At 39.2% G+C, this 25,746-nt stretch overlaps 1 protein-coding gene across 1 annotated transcript in view; it reads left to right on the top strand.

The window, feature by feature from the left end:
• LOC126337022 (fat-like cadherin-related tumor suppressor homolog) overlaps positions 1-25,746 on the top strand; it is a 304,620-nt gene that overhangs the window by 266,280 nt on the left and 12,594 nt on the right. The window contains exons 13-17 of the mRNA XM_050001295.1: positions 1,591-1,734; positions 14,109-14,299; positions 21,364-21,478; positions 22,165-22,325; positions 25,396-25,529. Coding sequence (XP_049857252.1) covers positions 1,591-1,734; positions 14,109-14,299; positions 21,364-21,478; positions 22,165-22,325; positions 25,396-25,529 — 745 coding nt within the window. The remainder of the gene's footprint in view (positions 1-1,590; positions 1,735-14,108; positions 14,300-21,363; positions 21,479-22,164; positions 22,326-25,395; positions 25,530-25,746) is intronic.

Raw genomic sequence — 25,746 nt, 5'->3', positions numbered from 1 at the left:
TTGCCTGGTGAAATGTTGTTGTGATGCCTCGTGTAAGGAGGAGAAATGGGTACTATCAGGTTTCTGACTTTGCTAAAGGTCGGAGTGCAGCCTATCGCGATTGTGGTTTATCGTATCGGATAATCAGGTAATACAGAACGCCTTGCTGGATCCCAACGGCCTCGTATCACTAGCAGTCAAGATGACAGGCATCTTATCCGCATCGATGTAATGGATTGTGCAGCCTCGTCTCAATCCCTGAGTCAACAGATGGGAATGTTTGCAAGACAACAACCACCTGCATGAACAGTTCGATGACGTTTGCAGCAGCATGGACTATCAGCTTGGAGACCATGGCTTCAGTTACCCTTGATGCTGCATCACAGACCTGCAATGGTGTACTCAGTGATGATCCTGGGTGCACAATAGGCAAAACGTCATTTTTTCGGATGAATCCTGGTTCTGTTTACAGCATCATGATGGTCACATCCATTTTTGGTGACATCACAGTGAACGCACATTGGAAGTGTGTATTCGTCATCGCCATACTGGCGTATAACCCGGCGTGATGTTATGGAGTACCATTGGTTACACATCTCGGTCACCTCCTGTTCACATTGACGGCACTTTGAACAGTGGACGTTACATTTCAAATGTGTTACAACCCATGGCTTTACCCTTGATTCGATCTCTGCGAAACCCTACATTTCATCAGGATAATGCACAACTACATGATGCAGGTCCTGTACGGGCCTTTCTGGATACAGAAAATGTTCGACTGTTGCCCTGGCCAGCACATTCTCCAGATCTCTCACCAATTGGAAACGTCTGGTCAATGGTGGCCGAGCAACTGGCTCATCACAATACGCCAGTCACTACTCTTGATGAACTGTGCTATCGTGTTGAAGCTGCATGGGCAGCTGTACCTGTACACGCTATCCAAGCTCTGTTTGACTCAATGCCCAGGCATATCAGGGCCGTTACTATGGCGAGAGGTGGTTGTTCTGGGTACCGATTTCTCAGGATCTATGCACCTAAATTGTGTGAAAATGTAATCACATGTAATCACATCTGTGTTTCTTCTTGGTGCAGCAATTTTAATGGCCAGTAGTGTATGTCCTAATTAAGCAAAAATATTTGGAATTTGGAATATTTTTTTTTGCAAGGTTTCTTCTGAGATTTATTATTGTAACTGCATCTGGAAACCTTAAAATCATTTCACAGTCACCTATCTTATCATTAGAGTTTACTGACAAGACTGGGAGGTTACATCAACAATAGAAAAATATTTGTCTTGAAAAATGTTGACAACGTATCTGTCCTGTCAAGAAGATATGTCATGTATGTACGTTTATATAAAGTAAAGAGTTTGATTACATGAAAATGCTTAAAGATGGATTAAATAAATAAATAAATAAATAAATAAATAAATAAAATAGCTCAATGCTCTAGGCACCCCTGAAATTCGTATTGTATACCTTCATGCCATTGATATTGCTTTAAAGATGTGGACAGTCCAGACTGAGAATTTAGGTTTCAACAATTGGTAAATGTCTTACATTTATAGTATTACTATATTTTTCTAATTTCTGGCTATATTGCAATTGGCAGAGAGTACGATTTTGGCTGGAAGATCCCACTCACTCTGGCACATTTAGCATTACTCAATCTGGAGATTTGGTTCTAAGACGTGCACTTGACTATGAAACACTTGACAACTATCAACTGAAAGTTCATGCTACTGATGGTCGAACGGTGAGTAATTTTTTTAATATGATCATGTCATAAGAGTTGTTTGTTGTCTCATATTAATTAGTAGTTTATGATGATATGTTATAAGTCGTTGTTGTGGTCTTCAGTCCTGAGACTGGTTTGATGCAGCTCTCCATGCTACTCTATCTTGTGCAAGCTTCTTCATCTCCCAGTACCTACTGCAACCTACATCCTTCTGAATCTGCTTAGTGTAGTAATCTCTTGGTTTCCCTCTACGATTTTTACCCTCCATGCTGCCCTCCAATACTAAATTGGTGATACCTTGATGCCTAAGAACATGTCCTACCAACCGATCCCTTCTTCTGGTCAAGTTGTGCCACAAACTTCTCTTCTCCCCAATCCTGTTCAATACTTCCTCATTAGTTATGTGATCTACCCATTTAATCGTCAGCATTCTTCTGTAGCACCACATTTTGAAAGCTTCTATTCTCTTCTTGTCCAAACTATTTATCGTCCATGTTTCACTTCCATACATGGCTACACTCCATACAAATACTTTCAGAAATGACTTCCTGACACTTAAATCTATACTCGATGTTAACAAATTTCTCTTCTTCAGAAACGCTTTCCTTGCCATTGCCAGTCTACATTTTATATCCTCTCTACTTCGACCATCATCAGTTATTTTGCTCCCCAAGTAGCAAAACTCCTTTACTACTTGAAGTGTCTCATTTCCTAATCTAATTCCCTCAGCATCACCCAACTTAATTAGACTACATTCCATTATCCTCATTTTACTTTTGTTGATGTTCATCTTATATCCTCCTTTCAAGACACTATCCATTCCATTCAACTGCTCTACCAAGTCCTTTGCTGTCTCTGACAGAATTACGATGTCATCGGCGAACCTCAACATTTTGATTTCTTCTCCATGGATTTTAATACCTACTCTGAATTTTTCTTTTGTTTCCTTCACTGCTTGCTCAATATACAGATTGAATAACATTGGGGAGAGACTACAACCCTGTCTCTCTCCCTTCCCAACCACTGCTTCCCTTTCATGTCCCTCGACTCTTATAACTGCCATCTGGTTTCTGTACAAATTGTAAATAGCCTTTCGCTCCCTGTATTTTACCCCTGCTACCTTATAAGTCATTCAACACATAATTATAAGGAACAAAAAAGACTTCTTTCCCCAATTATCATAAATTTTTGATATCCTGTTCACACATGTAAAAAACAAAGTATGAATTTAAAATGTATGCAGGCAGTATTTCTCAGATCTTACTTCTCTCACATGACATCCTGAAAGCCAAGGACCAAGACAATTAGTTGTCTGTAGTACTTTTCGACATCCAAAATGCATTTGACTCAGTGCCACACCACTGATGATTAACAAAATAGCTATCTGCCCTGGCTTTGGGTGGATAGCACTAAATATCTACAGCCGGACAACTTGTCTTTCATGGTAATAACCAATTACATACACAAGCTTTCCTCATGAACCATCTCAAAATCTCGAAAGCTGTTTATGAGATTATCCTTCGCATACATACAGAAAATGTGTTGGGATATATATATATAGAAAGAAACTTATATATATATATAGAAAGAAACTTCCACATGGGAATAATATATTAAAAACAAAGATTCCAAGACATACCAAGCGGGAAAGTGCCGGTAGACAGGCACAATAAATAAAACACACAAACAGAATTTCTAGCTTTCGCAACTGAGGGTTGCTTCTTCAGGGAAGAGGGAAGGAGAGGGAAAGACAAAAGGATGTGGGTTTTAAGGGAGAGGGTAAGGAGTCATTCCAATCCCGGGAGCGGAAAGACTTACCTTAGGGGGAAAAATGGACCGGTGTACACACACACACACACACACACACACACACACACACACACACACACACACACACACACACAACACAAGCAGACATATTTAAAGGCAAAGAGTTTGGGCAGAGATGTCAGTCGAGGCGGAAGTACAGAGGCAAAGAAGTTGTTGAAAGACAGGTGAGGTATGAGCGGCGGCAACTTGAAATTAGCGGAGGTTGAGGCTTGGCGGATATCGAGAAGAGAGGATATACTGAAGGGCGAGTTCCCATCTCCGGAGTTCAAATAGGTTGATGTTGATGGTGGGAAGTATCCAGATAACCCGGACGGTGTAACACTGTGCCAAGATGTGCTGGCCGTGCACCAAGGCATGTTTAGCCACAGGGTGATCCTCATTACCAACAAACACTGTCTGCCTGTGTCCATTCATGCGAATGGACAGTTTGTTGCTGGTCGTTCCCACATAGACAGTGTCACAGTGTAGGCAGGTCAGTTGGTAAATCACGTGGGTGCTTTCACACGTGGCTCTGCCTTTGATCGTGTACACCTTCCGGGTTACAGGACTGGAGTAGGTGGTGGTGGGAGGGTGCATAGGACAGGTTTTACACCGGGTGTGGTTGCAAGGGTAGGAGCCAGAGGGTAGGGAAGGTGGTTTGGGGATTTCATTGGGATGAACCAAGAGGTTACGAAGGTTAGGGGGACGGCAGAAAGACACTCTTGGTGGAGTGGGGAGGATTTCATGAAGGATGGATCTCATTTCGGGGCAGGATTTTAGGAAGTCGTATCCCTGCTGGAGAGCCACATTCAGACTCTGATCCAGTCCCGGGAAGTATCCTGTCACAAGTGGGGCACTTTTAGGGTTCTTCTGTGAGAGGTTCTGGGTTTGAGGGGATGAGGAAGTGGCTCTGGTTATTTGCTTCTGTACCAGGTCGGGAGGGTAGTTGTGGGAAGCGAAAGCTGTTTTCAGGTTGTTGGTGTAATGGTTCAGGGATTCAGGACTGGAGCAGATTCGTTTGCCACGAAGGCCTAGGCTGTAGGGAAGGGACCATTTGATATGGAATGGGTGGCAGCTGTCATAATGGAGGTACTGTTGCTTGTTGGTTTGTTTGATGTGGACGGATGTGTGAAGCTGGCCATTGGACAGATGGAGGTCAACGTCAAGGAAAGTGGCATGGGATTTGGAGTAGGACCAGCTGAATCAGATGGAACCAAAGGAGTTGAGGTTGGAGAGGAAATTCAGGAGTTGTTCTTCACTGTGAGTCCAGATCATGAAGATGTCATCAATAAATCTGTACCAAACTTTGGGTTGGTAGGCTTGGGTAACCAAGAAGGCTTCCTCTAAGCGACCCATAAATAGGTTGGCATATGAGGGGCCATCCTGGTACCCATGGCTTTCCCTTTAATTGTTGGTATGTCTGGTCTTCAAAAGTGAAGAAGTTGTGGGTCAGGATGAAGCTGGCTAAGGTGACGAGGAAAGAGGTTTTAGGTACAGTGGCAGGTGATCGGCGTGAAAGCCTGCCAACCCAAAGTTTGGTACAGATTTATTGACGACAACTTCATGTAGTCAATTACAGTCATTGGAAAAGGAATGGACAAGGTACAGGGACACAGTAGTAGAAGTGGCTGAAGAATGTCTTGGAACAGTAGTGTGTAAAAGTAGGATGAAGCAAACAGCTTAGTGGAATGACACAGTCAAGGCAGCTTGTAAAATGAAAAAGAAGGCATATCAAAAATGGCTACATACTAGAACTAGACAGAGAAAGGTATGTTGAAGAATGAAACAAAGCCAAACAGATAATTGCAGCATCCAAGAAGAAATCTTGGGAAGACTTTGGAAACAGGTTGGAGACTTTGGGTCAAGCTGCTGGAAAACCATTCTGGAGTGTAATTAGCAGTCTTCGAAAGGGAGGTAAGAAGGAAATGACAAGTATTTTGGACAGGTGAGGGAAACTGCTGGTGAATCCTATGGATTCCTTGGGCAGGTGGAGGGAATATTTTGAAGAGTTGCTCAATGCAGGTGAAAATACAATCAGTAATGCTTCAGATTTCGAGGTACAATGGGATAGGAATGATGATGGAAATAGGATCACATTTGAGGAAGTGGAGAAAATGGTCAATAGATTGCAGTACAATAAAGCAGCTGGAGTGGATGAAATTAAGTCGGAACTCATCAAATACAGTGGAATGTCAGGTCTTAAATGGCTGCACAGGATAACTGAAATGGCATGGGAGTCGGGACAGGTTCCATCAGACTGGACAAAAGCATTAATCACACCAATCTTTAAACATGGAAACACAAAAGATTGCAACAACTACAGAGCTATCTCTTTAATCAGCGTTGTGGTAAAATCTTTTCAGGTATTGTTGAAAGGAAAGTGCGAGTGTTAGTCGAGGACCAATTGGATGAAAATCAGTGTGGGTTTAGGCCTCTTAGAGGCTGTCAGGACCAGATCTTTAGCTTACGGCAAATAATGGAGAAGTGTTATGAGTGGAACAGGGAATTGTATCTATGCTTTATAGATCTAGAAAAGGTATATGACTGGGTTCCTAGGAGGAAGTTATTGTCTGTTCCACGAGATTATGGAATAGGAGGCAAACTTTTAAAGGTCTTTACATGGATAGTCAGGCAGCAGTTAGAGTTGATGGTAAATTGAGTTCATGGTTCAGAGTAGTTTCAGGAGTAAGACAAGGCTGCAACCTGTCTCCACTGTTGTTCATATTATTTATGGATCATATGTTGAAAAAAATAGCCTGGCTGGGTGAGATTAAGATATGTGAACACAAAATAAGCAGTCTTGCATATACGGATGACTTACTTGTGATGGCAGATTCGATTGAAAGTTAGCAAAGTAATATTTCAGAGCTAGATCAGAAATGTAAGGACTATGGTATGAAGATTAGCATCTCCAAAATGAAAGTAATGTCAGTGGGAAAGAGATGTAAACAGATTGAATGCCAAATAGGAGGAACAAAGTTAAAACAGGTGGACGGTTTCAAGTACTTAGGATACATATTCCCACAGTATGACAACATAGTGAAAGAACTGGAAGCGAGGTGTAGCAAAGCTAATGCAGTGAGTGCTCAGCTATGATCTACTCTCTTCTGCAAGAAGGAAGTCAGTACCAAGACTAAGTTATCTGTGCACCGTTCAATCTTTCGACCAACTTTGTTGTATGGGAGCGAAAGCTGAGTGGATTCAGGTTACCTTATCAACAAGGTTGAGGTTACGGATATGAAAGTATCTAGGGTGATTGCAGGTACTAGTAGATGGGAACAATGACAGGAGGGTGTCCACAATGAGGAAATCAAAGAAAAACTGGGAATGAACTCTATAGATGTAGCAATCAGCGCGAACAGGCTTAGATGGTGAGGTCATGTTACACGCATGGGAGAAACAAGGTTACCCAAGAGACTCATGGGTTCATGAGTAGAGGGTAGGAGGAGTTGGGGCAGACCAAGGAGAAGGTATCTGGATTCGGTTAAGAATGATTTTGAGGTAATAGGCTTAACGTCGGAAGAGGCACCAATGTTAACACTGAATAGGGGATCATGGAGGAATTTTATAAGGGGGACTATGCTCCAGGCTGAACTCTGAAAGGCATAATCAGTCTTAGATGATGATGATAATGATGATGATGATGATGATGATGATATATGATATGATATGATGTGGTGGTGGTGGTGGTGGTGGTGGTGGTGGTGGTGGTGGTGGTGGTGGTGATGATGATGATTCCACTTCCAACTAGTGTTTCAAATGCAAACCCACTAAGAGGTTAGTTTAGTGTCCCCCTTTCCCCTTTTTTTTACTTCTTTTTTCCTCCACACAGGGCTATATATCTTCTAGTTCAGTAATACAGGCTATTCCAATGCTGTCCCATTAGCAAGGCTGCTGGGAAATGTCTGTCAGTTTGTTCGCAGGCAGCTGCAGCTGCTGTAGGTTACTTGCCAGGTAACCCTATTGTATGTGTTTCGGGCCACATGCTGCTCACAGGCACAAGGCCTTGGCAGTATGGACATTGAGCTACAACCAGGGACTGCCTGACACATTTCCATTTCTGTGGTCTGAAAGGAAACTGTTTCTCTTTCAAATTATGCACAAAAAAATCACATTGGTTTAAATCTGGACTTAAAGGAGGCAAGAAGAATCCTCATGATGGGACTGCTGGTAACTTAGGGACGTCACATGATTGCTGAGTATTTCCTGTAGAAAATGGGAGTATAGGGTGTTGCGCCATATTGTATAAACCACTGTGTGTTCATTGGAAGTTTGGTGGCAAGAATATGTAGCACAAAGTCATTTTCCAATGTCCTGTATCACCCAACATTGATAATTTCATTGAAAAACTCTGGTCTGATTTGGCCATGAGTGAATAGAGCTAGCCACACTGTCACATTTTCCCCATGCATTGTTTTTTTCCTGAACAGTTGATGGCCGAGGTCATTTCCCTTCCAACAAACTACCTTCTTCTTCAAATTTTCTTGTTAATAGGAAAATTGAGTACCTTAGTGGAGCCGATGCATGTGGAATGTTACCCTAAATTATCTTTGTGTTGCTGTGACACTTTTCAATGTAGCATGAAAGAGAACAGCCTTAACACTGCTGAACAAATAAACATTCGATCTCAGGCACAGTGAAATGCTAACTGCAGAACAACGGCTGGCAATATTGCAGCAGCACAATCTGTACTGACATTTCCATGAAACAGAGCTCGTTGGAGCAAAATTTGAATGAAATACTACTAGAGTTAAAATTTTTATTTAGTGTTAAAATATGTGAAGATTGGTCTTTCACCAGAAGAGGTGAAAGTTTAGCACAACTAAGATTCAAATTGAATTGAGCTACATAAAGTGCTGTGCAGTAGCAATTCTTAACAAATATGTTTTGTATACTTATCTCTGTTTCTGCTACATATACTGAAATTCATCATCATTTCCCTGAGCATCTTGACACAGATAAACTGAACTTCAGTACACATTGGGAGCACTTCGTACTTAACAAGATCATAGTGTATGGTAATCTATATAATACAGTCAGCCTACATTCCTTCGTCATTCAGTGCTTCTCAGCTTAAACGAAACTAGTGTGTTTGAGTGCCAAGGAATAAAAAAAAGCAGTGTTATAGATTACAGGAAACAAGAATACATTCAGAAGGCCAGCAAAAATTAATTGGTTAAAAGGAGAGATGTTAAAGAACTTCATAGAAATTGTAAGTTAAAGGGGGAAAAGTCAACTTCAAGGATTTATTACAAGGCTTATCAGTGTAAGTTACACACTGAGGTGCCAAAGAAACTGGTATAGGCATGTGTATTCAAATACAGAGATATGTAAGCAGGCAGAATAAGGTGCTGCAGTCGGCATTGCCTACATAAAGCAACAAGTGTCTGGTGCTTTTGTTAGTTCGGTTACTGCTGCTACAATGGCAGGTTATCAAGATTTAAGTGAGTTTGAATGTGGTGTTATAGTAGACACATGAGCGATGGGAAAAAGCATCTCCAAGGTAGCGATGAAGTGGTGATCTTCCCGTTTGACCATTTCATGAGTGCACCGTGAATATCAAGAATCCACTAAAACATCAAATGTCTGACATCACTGCAGGCAGAAAAAGATCTGCAAGAATGGGACCAAGGATGACTGAAGAGAATTGTTCACTGTGCCGGAAGTGCAACCCTTCCATAAATTGCTGCAGATTTCACTGCTGGGCCATCAAGTGTCAGTGTGCAAACCATTCAACGAAACATCATCAATATGCTCTTTCAGAGCCAAAGGTCCACTTGTTTAACCTTGATGACTGGACAACACAAAGCTTTACACCTTGCCTGTGCCCATCAACACTGACAATGGACTGTTAATGACTGGGAAACATGTTACCTGGTCAGATGAGTGTATCAAGTGGATGGACATGTAGGGGTATGGAGACAACCTCATGAATCCATGAACCATGCATGTCAGCAGGGAACTGTTCAAGATGGTGGAGGCTCTGCAATGGTGTGGGGTGTGTGCAGTTGGAGTGATATGGGGCCCCTGGTAAATCTAGCTACGACTCTGACAGGTGACACGTACGTAAGCATCCTATCTGATTATCTGCATCCATTCATGTCCATTGTGAATTCCGATGGACTTGGGCAGTTTCAGCAGGACAATGCAACACTCTACAAATCCAGAATTGCTACAGAGTGGCTCCAGGAACAATCTTCAGAGTGTAAACACTTTCGTTAGCCACCAAACTCCCCAGACATGAACATTATTGAGCATATCTGGAATGCCTTGCAATGTGATGTTCAGAAGAGATCTCCAAACCCCCATACTCGTACAAATTTATGGACAGCCCTGCAGGATTCGTGGTGTCAGTTCCCTCCAGCACTACTTCAAACATTAATCGATTCCATACCACGTCATTTTGTAGCACTTCCGCGTGCTCGCAGAGGCCGTACACGATATTAGGTATGTAGGTATGTGTCGCAGTTCCTTTGGCTCTTCACTGTATATTCTCCTTTGTCTGGCATTCTGTAATGTATATTCTTTCACATGACTGAAATATCACATTTAGTTTGAAGATACAATATACCTTGCTCTACTCAAATGAAGCAAACTGATTTCTGTACACTGTGGTGCGTTTACTCCAATTTGACTATTCCTTAACATATGCCCCTTACCCCAGACATCACAGATAAACTTCTGACACAAGAAATTATCAAACTGCATAGGGCTATGCACAGCACTTTTGAAAAGCAAAATGTGATAAAAGCAATAAGCCATGACCTCTGAAAGAAACTGTAATTGGTGTTCTATGGACAGATGAACTGAAAATGAAAGTAGTGTGAATATATATCCAGTGGCATAAAAATTGTGTCCACATCCAAGTCTTCTGACTTAAAACTAAAAGTCTGGCCAGCCAGGAAGTCCAAGAAGTAGTAACTTTCAAGAAAAGTTACTGAAAAACTCACAGAAACATTTTTGCAGTGATGTGTGTATTTCCTCAACATGTTGATACAGTTATCTCTGTATATAAAAAGCAATTTCCTGACTTACAGATGTACTGTCCTGACTGACAGACGTACTCACTCATTGTTGCCCAACCCAAACCGCTAAGGATAGAAACTTGAAATTTTGAGAGGGTGTTGATCTTATTTAAGAAGGGATTTTTCGAAATTCCACTCCTAAGAAGGTGAAATAAGGGAGGAAATATTTTTTGAAAAAGTCACTATTAAGGCAATTTTGATGCTAGACCTACGAAAATTGGTATTTGTTTTTCCGTTATAAATAAAAAAAAGACTTCAGCACTTTTGGAAATTTAACCTCTGTGGGGTGAAATAGTGGTTTAAAGTTTTTATGAAAACCATGTGTTGCAGTGTTTTTGGAAATTCAACCCTGAAGGGGGTGAAATAGGGGATGAAATGTTTTTATGAAAATATTTTAGTGTGAAAGTATTTTTAAAGCTAAATCTGTGGAATTTTAAATTTGGCTTCTCATTTAGAAGTGAAATGGTACATGTTTAACTGTTTTTGGCAGTTCAACCCCTAAGAGGATGAAATAGAAGATGAAAATTTTTATGAAAATATTTTGTTATATTAAAAAATTTGAAAAGCTAAACCTATGAAAATTGATATTTCGCTTTTTGGTTAGATATAAAGAAAAATGTGTTAGGGGAATTATACCACAAAAATGCAAAAGACATGATTTTTAAAAAAAATTGGACTCCAGCTACCACTTCTGTGGCTGGGTGGCTAGTGGCTTGGAAGAAGGCAGCTAGTTTGCTGGTTAGTAATGTGAGAGGTAAGGGTGGTGGGTACACAGGCTATGTACGTGATGCATTGTTGTTAGATCAAGAGGGAAGGACACAGACTCAAGATTAAGTGGGTGTGATGAAGCATCTCTCTACTTCCTCTCATTTTGCCATAGGCCTCCTTAAATTCATTTTATTTTCCTTTTTACCTAATTACCATTAACATGCATGCATGTAATCTGCATTTCCATAAAAGAGGAAGGCTGGCCCTCAGTCTTAAGGAGTACAGCACTAGGTCTAATTTTGTGCTTAGTTTTGTGTATGTAATTAAGTTCCCGATTTATTTTGACCATTCCTAGTTAATATCTTTTGGTACAGATCATTGTAGGGTGAAATCAGTAATTGTTTCATGTCTTAGGTTCTATTGTTTACTTATAAATAAATATAAACTCTGTACTAACTATAAACATTTGAAAGAACAACAAGTAGGGTTCTTAAAATATTTTTTGGCTCTATTCAGCAAAGCCAACCCTTAATTAATTCCAAAATAATTACCAGGTTTGTCAAAAGTGTTGTTTGTATAGCTGTATCCACCAATTTCAATATTAAACGAATAATTCGGCCTAACCTTTTTGGTAGGAGGAACTGTTAAAAAGAAAAAAAAAAAGAAAAAATGATCGAAGTATTCAGTTAATTGGACGAGTTATGTTTTAATTGTAATTTCTGTAACTTAAACATCGATCAAGGTATGGTTTCAGTGCCTATTATTGTGAGGATATATAAAGGATCGATTTTTGGTCCCATGACAGTCAGTCACTCCACGGCCAATCTTCAGATGTGAAACATGTATTGGTTATATTAACAAAAATGCATCAACTTAACACTGGAATAAGTGTAACACAAATAGGACATGTGTTAGAGCAATTAATCACAATGCCTGTTTAATTTATTTGAAAAATAGTGTCACACATACCATAATATTCTGCAAGAACTGTGAACTGTGTGGTTAGATTTTCACTGTTCATAGATGTTCAACAGCAAACTACTGTAGCAGTATGCTGATGTTGCCTGCAACCTATTAATGAGGCTTATCAACATCTACCAATAGTGAACTGGCTGTATAATTGCGCAATATTGCAGCATTGTGAACAGTGAAAGTAAAGAACAGTGAATTGCAATTGTGCAACTGTCAGCTACGTCATTTAGTATTGAACTACCACCCCCCTCCCCCCATTTTTCAGTCAGTGTAACAATGCAGCAAAATGACACTGAGGACTATCAACGAAGAAATAAAGCAAGTGAACGTCACATGGGGATGTGCATTGGGACAGGATGGCAGTATGCAGGAAGATGAAACCTTTGGATGTAGGGTGTGGGGTCAGTGGGCTACCGAAGATTGATGCCGGGACAATTAAAAGATTAAAGGATGTGTTTCAAGAACAACTTTCATCTGCACAGTCCAGAGAAGAAGCTGCCGGTGGTAGGAAGGATCCAGATGACCTAGATTGCCAAGCAGCATATTGTGACACCAGGTGGTCAACTTTATCAGTAACAATTCGGTGGAGGCCATTCAGATCCATATTAACAGCCATTCGGTAGTTGTACCGACATAACAAGCTGTGCAGAGTTTGCACCAGAGTCGGTATGTGACATGGCTGCTTTCACAGGTGGCCCGGCTTCTGATGGGATGGGATAAACCTGTGACAGGACTGGATTAGGAATTGCTGAGTGGGTGGCTTGGGTGGGTTTTGCGCAATGGTCTTCAATAAGGGTATAGTTCCTGTGGCAAGGGGTTGGGGCTGGGTGTAACACAGGGATGGACTAGTTATGGGGTGGTTGGGTGATGGAACACCACCACAGGTGGGGTGGAAAAGATTTTGTGTAGGATGGCCCTCATTTCAGAGTATAATGAGAGATAGTTGAAGCCCTGACAAAAGATATGTTTCAGATGTTCCAGTCCAGGGTGATGAGGGGGCATTTCTTTGTAGGTGATTCTTGGGAGTGATGGAAGGATTGGGAGGGTGTGAGAATATGGTACAGGAAATCCTTTTGTGTACTAGGTTTTAGGGGTAGTGCCTGTCTATGTCCTTCATGAGGCCTTCATCATATTGGATAAGGGAGTTCTCTTCACTGCAGGTACATAGTCCAGGGGTGACTAGGCTGTAAGGAGAGATTTTTTGGTGTGGAAGGGATGGCAACTGTCAAAATGCAGGTACTGTTGGTGGTTAGTGGGTTTAGTGTGGGCAGAGCCATCAGAGAGGTGGAAGTCAATGTCCAGAAAGGTGGCATTGTGGATTCTGGAGGACCACATGAAGTGGATGGGGAAGAAAGTGTTGAGGTTTTGAAGGAGTGAGGATAAGAGGTCTTGGCCCTGAGACCATTTCATGAAGATGTTATCAGTGAACCTGAATCAAACCAGGAGAGAGAGTTTTGGGAAGCTAGGAAGGTTTCCTCTAGCTGACTCATAAGCCAGGTGGCATAATTACTTTAGCATTCGGCTTTTCAGTGAATGGCCTCCTTTAATACAAAAGTATGTATTTGAATATTATTTTTATATGATCTTAGGATCAGCAATCATGATGAACAATAGACATTTACATTCAATAATATGCATTGCTGACAATACTGGCTTTCTTAGCTCCAAAAGCTATAGCACCAGTGAATTTCTTAATTGGTTTGTTTATTAATTTTTTCTGGTTTGTCTTCTTTCTGTTCTGGTAATATGTAGCTGCTTCTCACCAGTAGAAACATTTTTAACTGTTTTTCTTATTGTCATTTGATATTAGGTATTGTGTTCTTCCTTACTGAAAAATATATCAACTGCTTGGAATTTTAGTTGTTGTTTTACTTGCAGAATGACACTGCCCAACTTGAAGTCTCAGTTCTCAATGTGAATGATTGGGACCCACGATTTCGATACCCACAATATGAGTTCTTTATATCGGACTTGGATGTTCAGCCAGGAGATGTAGTTGGAATTGTAGAAGCTGCTGATGGAGACAGAGGAGATACAATCACATTGAGTCTGAAAGGTCCAGATGCCAGGTATGTTGAATCTTCTTTGAACTCTTGCACAATATTATAGCAGAAACATTTGAGGCTAGCTAGAGAAGTATCAGTTTCTGACATTGTTAAAATATAGCTTTGCTTAACCTCACAATATTTTGATGACTTATCAACCTTAACTCCTTTTGTTAGACACTATGAACATCACATGCAGATTGTCTCCATGTCTGGAGTGTTCTAGCTGTTCTGCATTTTATAGGGAGATTCCATTCCAATTATTACAGAATTTGTCTGCACGATATCTGTACTCCTGCCCAATGCAGGACATCCAGATAGATATGATATACAATATTCCTCGAGATTTTGGAAGTGTAGATCTATAACATCATATAATAGATATTGTATTTGTGAGCTAGCATTATATGACATGAAAAGCAAGAATTTATAGATGAGTACAGATTTTTGCTAAGACTTACAACTTTCTTTTTGTCTCTAAACCTGTTACATTCATTTATTTTGCACAAAGTATGGTTTATCTGTTACTGTGTGTATCCAAGTCATTGAGGAGAAGTCAAGGCTTAGGCAGAGGCATATTTATGGTTGTTGTTTCCTTGCATTAGTTATGAGTGGAACAGGGAATGCAAGTAGTGATGCATACCTTCTGTCATGCACAGTATTTACGTAAATGTAGATTCACAGATCATAAATCTTTGTGACAAAGGCCTACTTGATTAACAGCATCTGGTCTCTGGGGATCTTAATTGGTGGGGAGGGGGGGGGGGGTGATGATGGGATGGCGAAATGTTGGTGGAATGGGGTGAGTTGCTGGGGATGGGGATGGGGTGGTGGTGGTAATTACAGTCATGTCGAAATTCAGATGACTGAAACTGTGGCAAAGGAGATGTACTCCAGAAACAGATCTTCCCTACAAAGTCCAAAGGATCTAGAATTTGTTGCAGTGCGCAGAAAATGGGTAGTTGAACTTCAAAGTATATGTAATTTGACAGTGTACAGATTTGCAGACAAATGGTTGGTTGTCATAGTTTGCAAAGAACACTGCACAGTGATTGCAGCGCAAGTGGAATGACAGATAGTTGCCTTTTTTTGGCTATAAAATGTTTGAGTGCACTGCAGTAGAAAGTGGTGGATATTTTTGCATATTAATTCTCTAAGGACTGTAGCAAGAGTGGCATAGCAGTGGACTAGGATCCTGCACAAGTTTGGTGAGCAACAGAATACCATCTTGATTGATGTCAACATAGTCCCCCCCCCCCCTTTTTTTACTAGCATACACCTCATTGCATGGCTCCTTGAACATCCATCTTCTACTGTCTCTTTATCCATTCCTCCCAACCTCCAACACATTTCCACATGGTCCTCACTTCTTCTTCTTCTTCTTCTTCTTCTTCTTCTTCTTCTTCAACACTGCAGCCTTTGGTGAGCCTTGGCCTCCTCAACAATCTTCCTCTGTATCTCTGTTCTCAGCTTTTTTCTTCCATTCACAGATCCTCATCTTGGCAAGGATTTCCAGCACATTTTCCATCCATCTAGCTCTTGGCCAGCCCTTCCTTATGGTAGAATACAGTCTAGCATTCATTATTTGTTTTGGCATCCTGTCTTCTGCCATCCTCTCCAATGTATTCTTTGAGATTTGATAAATTTCACTACATATTTCCCTTGTATAAGCTCCTGTATTTCATGGTTATATCTCACTCTCCAATCTTCTGCCTCCCTCACAGGCCCATAGATTTTTTCATAAGATTTTTCTTTCAAATGCCCTTAGCCTGTTACTGCCTGCTTCTGTCACTGTCCACGTTTCTGTTCCATATGTGGCAACAGGTCACACAAGGGAATAGTATAATCTCAATTTAGTTGTTCTTGTAATTAGTGTTTTCTTGAGTATAACTAGTTTTGCATAATAGGCTTTGTTTACTGCTTGTATCCTTTCTTTAATACATTTTCTCATACATTATCATGGGTTAGGGAGACACCTAAATAATGGAAGCACCTAACAGCTTTGAGCATAGATCAGATATCTTCAGGTTCTGCGGTGTTCTTCAAGCTTCAGAATTTGACATAACCATATATTCTGTCTTGCTTTCATTTACAATAAGTCCAATTCTTGTTCCTTCTGTTTCCATTTGTTTATGTGTTTCTTTAAGAGATGTTACATTCCTTGTCATGATAACAGTATCATCTGCATTTGCGCATATCTGGCTGGACTTTGTCATTATTGTTCTCTTTTAACTACTTTAATGGCCCTCACTGGTTGAGTGATTGGAATGGGTGCTCAGTTACCATCCTCTCTGGGTATTAGTATCCAGACAGCTCCTTTTCATTTTCAGTGTATGTTTAAGAGATACCACAATAGGTAAGCTGAAGGATGCAGCTGTGCAATAGGTTTTATTGTGCAAGCAATTTCTTTGGCTTTGAGAAGGCCTTAAAGGCACACACAGAATTTCGAGCTTTCGCAACCGGCGGCTGCTTCGTCAGGAAAGAGGGAAGGAAAAGGAAAGATGAAAGGATGTGGGTTTTAAGGGAGAGGGTAAGGAGTCATTCCAATCCCAGGAGCGGAAAGACTTACCTTAAGGGGAAAAAAGGATAGGTATATGCGCACGCACGCACACATCCATCCATACATACACACATACACAGACACAAGCAGACATATTTAAAGGCAAAGAGTAAGGGGAGAGATGTAAGTCGAATGTGGAAGTTTCTTTCTATTTTACATAAAATAGAAAGAAACTTCCACATATGTCTGCTTGTATCTGTGTATGTGCGGATGGATATGTGTGTGTGTGCGCGAGTGTACACCTGTCCTTTTTTCCCCCCAAGGAAGTCTTTCCGCTCCCGGGATTGGAATGACTCCTTACCCTCTCCCTTAAAACCCACATCCTTTCGTCTTTCCCTCTCCTTCCCTCTTTCCTGAAGAAGCAACCATCGGTTGTGAAAGCTAGTAATTCTGTGTGTGTGTTTGTGTGTTTTGTTCATTGTGCCTGTCTGCTGGTGCTTTCCCGCTTGGTAAGTCTTGGAATCTTTGTTTTATTTTCTAGCATTGTTTTTTATTGTGCCTGTTTGCGGCTTAATGCGTCATCTAAGTACAAAAGTCTTGTTTTTTAATTTCTTTATCAAGACAATTGGTCACCTTTGTACAATCTTGTAAACGACATAATGTCTGCAGTTTTTGTTTTTACAAGAAAGAGCATTAATTAAACAATTTTTCTACACAGTTGCCACTGTGTTCAGCCATTTATCTTAATGGTTAGCCAACTTCTCTTGTATCCATCAATGGATAGGTACCACCAATGAAGACAGCCACTGCTGAACACGGTTTTTTGCGTTTCAATCACACTTATAGTTCAAGAATGAATGGTCGTCGGAAGGTGTGAGACTGGGGCTGTACGCCAGGTGATCAAACTGCTCCCAACTAAATTGTGAGATAAGGTTGTGAGTGACACCAGATAATGGAGACTTGCATTGTTATGTAGCAACACAATGCCTTACTGAACATTGCAAGCTTTTTGTTTTGAATTGTGCCTTAGTTTCACAGTATTGTACTCCGCTGATGATTTCACCTCAGGGATGGAACTCAAGAAGCAGAATGCCATGTCTGTCCAGAACACAGTTCACATGATTTTTTTTGTGTTGTCAACATAGTTTTGAATTTTTATTTTGCGGGGGATGGTGAATGCCTCTGCTCCATCAACTGCTATTTTGTTTCTGGTGTGAAATGACAAACCAAGTTTCATCACTAGACACAATTCTGTTTCAGAATTCACTCCTCACCATTATATTGGGTAAGAAATATCGAAGTAATGGCAAATCGCTTCATTTTGTGGAAATACACAAGCATTTTCTTAACTCAACAGGAACACAATTTATGAAAATTTGTCATTTGTGACAACCTCATGCAAAACAGTTTTTGGAAATTTGTAGAAACTCATCACAAAACATTCTTGTTGTGAAATGTCTGTCTTCACAAATTTTCTCATTCACTTTCTCAACCAAGCAGTCATTTTGTCTCACCCACTTTCTCACCATTCCATCAATTATTACATCTTCACCATAAATATCTAAAAGTTGATGATAATGAATTTAAGCTCTCTTAACATTCTTCATGTTCAAAAATCATAGTAACGAACACATTTCACAGTTGGCAGTTTCAGATATTGTCTTAAACATTTTGAATGATCGCTAACAAATGTTAGCACAACACAATCTGGCTGTTAATGGCGTCAGTGGAAAGACAGTGAACCAGAGAGATGTGTGAACGTGCTGTATTGTGACACTAGCATTGCAGTGGTGATAGAACAAAACAGTACTTACTTTCTAGACATGCCTCGTATAGATGCCCTGTGTATAGATTCATTGGATCGTTATACTTAGAAATAGTGGTTCAGAATTAGACTGGCCACAGGGATATTTATGACCAGTCTCATCCCTAGCATATTTTTTGAGGCTTGCGAGCTGCCACTGTGAATTTAAATGTGGGGAGGGGTAGGGGAGGTTCTGGCGACTCTTCTAGCAGAAAGGTGAACATACTGTGTATTTCACAATTTGATGTATTGTCTGTAATTCCATGTAACTTTTCAGGATGGAAATTTTAGATTTTTGTATTACATGGAGGCTGACTCATCCATTATTTGATTAATGATCAGCAAGCAGCAAAACAAATTGTACAACTTCTGAAATTCTTCTGTGGAGTGAGAGTAGTTGTGCAGTTTGCATCTATCATGTGGGGAAATGCTGAAATATTTTTGTTGCTGAATACCTTACTCCTCCTTGTGCAACACTAAAAAAAGGCTGTGTTGAATAGAGTAAATCACTTCTCCATCTGGTATTATGTTTATGAATGTTGCTGCTGTTTTCAAATTGTGACTGACTGTTGACAATAAACTTCATAATGCACCATGAGAACAGCGGTGGCTTGTGAAAAATTTTACCACTGTATGATAATATGTAAAAAATAAACAAAAATAAACCGGTCTTGCTTCACTATATCATCATGACTGGTGGACTTAATACTGGTAAGATATTAGTTGTAACTATTGCACTAAGACCAGGTATGTTGTTTACATGTTTATGATCTCAACAATGCTCCATTAATGCATTGATATAGCCTAGGTCTTTCACTCACTCCACACATCACTGTTCCTTAATAACAAACATGGAAGCTAAAATGTGTGCTGTGAACACCACACCTGTAGATATAGCTCTTTTCATACACTTTTATACTAATTTTCCTCATATACTCACTTTTTTTACCGCCACCTATAGCACTTCAACTTGCAGGGGTAAAAATAGGAACAAAATTGACTATATGTATTTTATGTATATAAACTGAACTTTTTATTTCAGTTTTATGATTAACAGTTTCACACTGTGAGGAACAAAATAAAATGAATAAAAAATGGTAGTAGCAAGAATCAAGCCTGAACAAAGTAATTGCCAGGTGGTGTGCTTGACCATTGCACCACAGCACCAATATGTCAAATATTGCTAAAAATCCTTCATACTCTACTCATAAATCCTTAAAGAGCATTTTACCTTTTCCGACACCCTACTGAGGCAAAATATTCTAGGAATTCTAAAGGGGTTTCTACCTGCTTCAGCTAACATAGTTTGTACCAAATATGAGCCCCGCCCCACACACCACCCTCTCCACCCTTTAGTTAGATTTAAATTTAGAGTGGGTCTACCTAACACTTTAACTCTTGATTTCTCCTTCGAAGGTCTACTGACTGGAAAAGGACCTCTTTTGCAGATCATCTGCAGAATTTGCCATGTTGCTTGCTCAGTACTTAACACACACACTTTCAAAGAAAAATACTGACCTGGTGCTGTGAACAGCATGGTGCACTTAGCACCGGCAGAGGTGATGTCACATCAGACCATGTGCAGTCAAAAATGGACAGCTTGCTTCCCTTCTCTGAAATGATCATAGTACAGCTGACCCTCCTTTCAGAACTCAACACTACTTTCTAGTTATTTCAGAGAGGGTGCTACAGAACATTTCTTCAGCCATTTCATTTGCATACCAGCATTCATTTGGAGGGAAATAGCATAATTTTAGTGTGGTATTTCCAGTGTGCTGTGAGCACATGATTACTGGCCACCATTGTGTGAGGCTGTTGTCACTATGGCTAATTGTTTAAAGAGCTATCTACAAGAAGTTGTAGAGTCGACATCACACATTATACTTGCTGTATGTGTCTGTGCAATCAACATTTTTTTTCCTCAATGACAGCTTACACCAAAATATGATGCCATAAGACATTAGTGAGTGAAAATGGGATACTTGGATAACTTTTTTGTTAAAACTTTCTGGCAGATTAAATCTGTTTTCTGGACTGAGACACAAACTCAAAACCTTGCCTTTGACTGACAATTGCTCTACCAACTGAGTTACCCAAGCACGACTCGTGACCCATCTTCACAGCTTTACTTCTGCCAGTTCCTCATCTCCTACCTTCCAGACTTCTTGCTTGTATTGTATTACTTTTTCTTCTGAACTGTCCGTGCCAATCTGCTGTGTGGCTTCATTGAAGTGATCATTAAATGCATTGGATACCTGGCTGCTATCATTTATTATTTAGTTGTTTTATTTAACAACAAATTCCTCATTTGGTACTCACTTTTGAACACATGTTTACAAAATTTGTTGAATAAATAAGTGTTCATATTTTAACCAAATCTACAATATAATTAAAGAACATGCAAGTAGAAGTTAGTTGATAGCATCTATTTGTGTACAGCTTCTATGTGTTTGATTTGGCATTTAATATCAATTTTTAAATCATCATACTTTTTGAACCACGTCAAACAAGATGTTGATGTATTCAATATAAAATTATTGAGTTTTAAATGAACTAAATTTAATTTCATTATTAGTTCATAACACATTAAATTAATGTAAGACTCTACCTGATAGAGAGACAATGATAATTCCATTATTAAAACATATTATTATTATAAATACTGGCCTTTGAGAGATAGCTATCAAATTGTTATTTTTTTCAATTTGTCAACTAAAAAATGGGGTACACTGCTGTTAAGCCTCTTTAATTAATGTTGCAGTGATATGATGATTTTCATTCCAGGGTGTTCAGCATCAATGACAGAGGAGAAATATCCATTCAGGATATCTCAAAGCTGAATAGTAGTTCAGCACATTTTGTAGCAGTTGCGAGAGATTCAGGAATACCACCAAGAGAGGTTAGTACACTACATATCTACTTATTTCCTTAATTAGTGATAGCAGTTGAAGGGTAAGTAACTGTGGTACATTTCACATTCCCATTTTGATTCTTATCACGTTCTTTCACTTTCAACCTCTAAACAATAAGCAGGGCAACTATTGCCTGTGCCTAGTACCCTCTTCATATAGAGTGAGTTTCAGCATTTCTAAATATACCTGCCCAGTCACAAATGTAGAGTCGAAGTCCTAAGTAGTCAAGAGGTCTCAGAGAGGCAATCATCACACATTTGGTGCTAAAGTGCAATGTCCAACTAAACACTGCAAATTTCACAACAACAAAAAAATCCCTTCATCATCCTGATCATGTTGTCATGTGAATTTATTGAGAGAGAGAGAGAGAGAGAGAGAGAGCTGAATTTATGTAGACAAGGCATGCTGTCTTAGGGAACCAAAGTGACTGTCCTGTAGGCAAAAGTGCACATAAAACCATTTGGTATGACCTGAGACTGGAAACTTACAATAAAATAAATTCCTATTTATCTGTGTATTTTCAATTCCCTTTTGCTGTGATGCACGCATCAGCTTGTGGCACGTATGTTATATCAACTTAACTTTTTACAACCATAGGAATTATCAAATGTGAGTTATAGTGGCATCAGTAAAATACCAGAAGAGTTGCTTAACCAGAAATTTTATGTTGCAGGCATCAGTTCCTGTTACGGTGTTCTTTCCTGAAGCCCTTGTGAGAGCACAAGGTGCATGGTCTCCTGGAGGAACAGGCTTCCTCCTCATGGCCATATTTGGAACACTCCTTGCACTTCTGGCCTTAATTATATTTGCTTTAGTTTTGTACATTTATAAACAGTAAGTAAAATTATGCATTTATTACAAAACATTTTCATGTATCCAACTAAAATAATAGTTAATCAAATAAATGCACCCCCAAGGCCCTGTTCCAGTGGATATATATCTCATCACTGTGTGAGCATGCAAACAGCTTGCGTATCTCATGGTGAAACTGAAACTGTTGCATTTATTAGACTGCAAATCAATACTACAGCAGAGGAAATTTATCCACAGTGCTCCAAAAGCTGGACATACTTTGGAGATGAAATACGCAGGCACAATCTGCCAGTTAACCTATTAATGGGAGATAACAGAAATGTTTTCAAATGTAGACTGTGTTTCTCCTTAACTGCTTCAATACCATAGAGAAATTCTGAAATAGAAATAATTCGTCATTTTTACAGAAAGAAACCTTCAAATTTGTATGACTACATGCTGGCTATTTACAGGTTTTTCTGTAAAAATAACTAATTATTTCTGTGCCAGAATTTTTGTACTGTGTTGAAGGAGTTAAGGAGAAACATCTTTAATCTACATTTGAAAACACTTCTGTTCTCTCTGAAATTTTATTTCCATTAGCAGATTGTCAAAGAATTTTATATGTACATGTTTCACCCCTTTCTATTCCAAAATTAGATTAATTAGAGTAAGGCAAATTATTTCTCCTTCTACTGTTGTATTAGTGAATATACCTGTTACTCCAAAACTCAGGTGTATTGTTGAAAAACAATGTGTATAAATGTGCTGTGGTTAATATTCCCACCTGCTTAAGAAGGTGCGTGCATCATATCTGTGTGTAAACCTCGGACACATTTACAATTAAAACTATTTTCTTTTTGTGTTGAATATTTTTTTGCCTAAGTGAGCAATATCCCAGAATATTATCCCATAATACATCAGTGACTGATAATATGCAAAATATGTTAACTTACTGACTCATATATTCCCAAATTTAGCAGTTGCTCTTAAGGCAAATGTAGCAGAATAAATGTTTTAGCAAATCTACTGTTTGGTCTTTTCAAATAAAAAAGATACTGCACCACAGACAAGCACAACAAAAAGACCGCTATACATTTAAGCTTTCAGCTTTAGAAGGAGGCCTTTTTGGCCAAAAGCTTAAATGTTTAGGAGTCTTTTCATTGTTCCTGTCTGTGACTCAGCATCTCCTCTATTTGATAACTAGCAAATAATATTGTCATTATTGTATCCTGGATTTTCCGTTGTTTGATATGATTTATCCATTTGATTTCATGAATACGCACAAGCAAAGCCTTTGAATTGTGTACCCTGTTTATTTTTTCTTGTTGGTATGCTAGGTTAATAGGAGGTGGAATATTTTTCACACTATTAAACTGGATGAGCTGTGTTTTTCAAAGATTAAAGTTACACCACTTTTGCAAAACCAGTCAGAAATTTTCACAAAAATAATATGTAATGCTCTCTCTCTGTGTTGATGGCTCTTTCATCAGCTCCACAACAGTGCTTGTATCATCTTCAAACAGGACTAATTCTGCTTTGTGATTCAAATTAAATGGTATATCTTTAACATAAAGCAAGAACTTCAGTAGGCCACTGATTCAATCCTGCGGGGACTCCCATTGTAATTCCTCCCCATACAGATGTCGCAGCATCCCTCATCGTATTACTTCAACCACCCCGGGTAGCCTTCTGCACTCCACTTGTTAAATAAGAACTAAACAAGGCATGTGCTGAACTACATGTTGTGAAAAAACGTAACTTCTTTAACAAAATATTACAACTGACACAATCAGATTCTATAAGCTCCTGAAGTCATAAATGAACTAGATTTTGAAAAGAAGAGATTGCTATTTGCCATATAAAAGAGACATTGATTCACAAACAGGCACAATGAAAGGAACTGTTTACAAAATGTCTATGAAAGGAAGAACTGAGCAACCTACAGCATAGTGTGGAAGACACATTAACTCTTTGCATCTAGTTCATTGAAATCTGAGGGGAAGGTGAAGCTGGAGATAGGTTTAAATTATAGAGAAGGAAAAAATTTTTCGGTAATGGATGATAATCCTATACCATTGTTATCTCATAATCATTAATTTCTGTAACTGCAACCACAATTAGATTTTTTTTTTCCGGAATGAATATTTACTCTGCAGCAAAGAGAGTGCCGATTTCAAATTTCCTGCAGATATTTATTGTATTTATTTTACAACCAGGGTTGCCATACATTCTGGAAGTCAGGGGATTTCATACACATCATGAAAATGTTGAGGAAATTTTAAAAAAGCTAGAAAACTTCATTTTTACTCAACAGATGAAATGGTTTGGAGCTTAATTTTGAAACTTTAATATTATGTTCACTGTGTACTCTTTCTGTGCTTCCTGCCTGATCTGATCTGATCTGACCTGACACATTCTCACCTGGAAAGCTCATAAAACCTATATGAGAGAAGAAGTAAAATCTTGCTGTTAATTCAGAGCTCCAGTTAACTCAATGAACACAGAAATCCTTTAACTAAAAATCGCCTTTATTTACACAATTTTCCCTTCTAATCATAGATCTTGTAAAGGAGACAATAACATGCTGTTCATTCAAAATTAGGCTTAATTACAAGTTGAGAAAAGTCTGCAAATTTTTTCATCAACTTAACTGCTTGCTTACCATTCAGATCCCAGAATTTCCCATGGGAAAATGCTAAAACTGTGTCTGGAAATTAGAAAATTGTCAGAGAATTTTATGTGGGGCAACTTGTAACAACCCTGATAATGTGAAGGTTGCTACAAAGAATAAATGTTTTTTGTGTGCATCATGTGTCTAACATTAGTCTCTTACATGTTTCTACAATGTAGTTCACAGAGACTCATATGTTCACATTTTCAGTATATCTGCCCACTTCTCAACTTTGTATCCAGCATAAATAAATTCACTGTACTGCTTAGGTACATTATTAAATATTAAATCTTCACTATTATTCAGAGCTCTACAAATCAGTTATTTGATTGAAATTTGTAATTTAGTGTTAGCTTATGTATATAGCACATGCAACATACCTCTAGTTCAGTTTGAGTCAGTAATAATAATGGGATATTTTATCTCATCCACAAACAGTAAACGTCGGAAAGCTGCTACAAAGGCTGCTGGGTATGCAGCCAGTGAAATACAGCATAAGAAGTTGCCACCTGGATCAGCAGATAAGGTGGAAAATCCTGTTTTTGGTGACTCTGAAACTGCCACAGTGAGAGGTAAGATAAGAAATATTATAGACAATAACTAAAAGCAGTAATGACAAAAAATTAATATTACTGCTGACAATGTCTCCATTCATATTTCAAACATGCTGACCCTCATTTGCCTGTCCAACCCAATCTTTGGAATACCAATCATAGACTTGCTTCTGAATGAAGTAATACAGTACTTAAACTAGGGACTCTTCTTCAGAGGAGCAGGAATGATGGTTGA

This window comes from Schistocerca gregaria, chromosome 2 (genome assembly GCF_023897955.1).
Source record: "Schistocerca gregaria isolate iqSchGreg1 chromosome 2, iqSchGreg1.2, whole genome shotgun sequence".
Lineage (NCBI taxonomy): Eukaryota > Metazoa > Arthropoda > Insecta > Orthoptera > Acrididae > Schistocerca > Schistocerca gregaria.
Note: the sequence above shows the minus strand (reverse complement) of the source record. Positions and strands in the feature narration are given on the sequence as shown.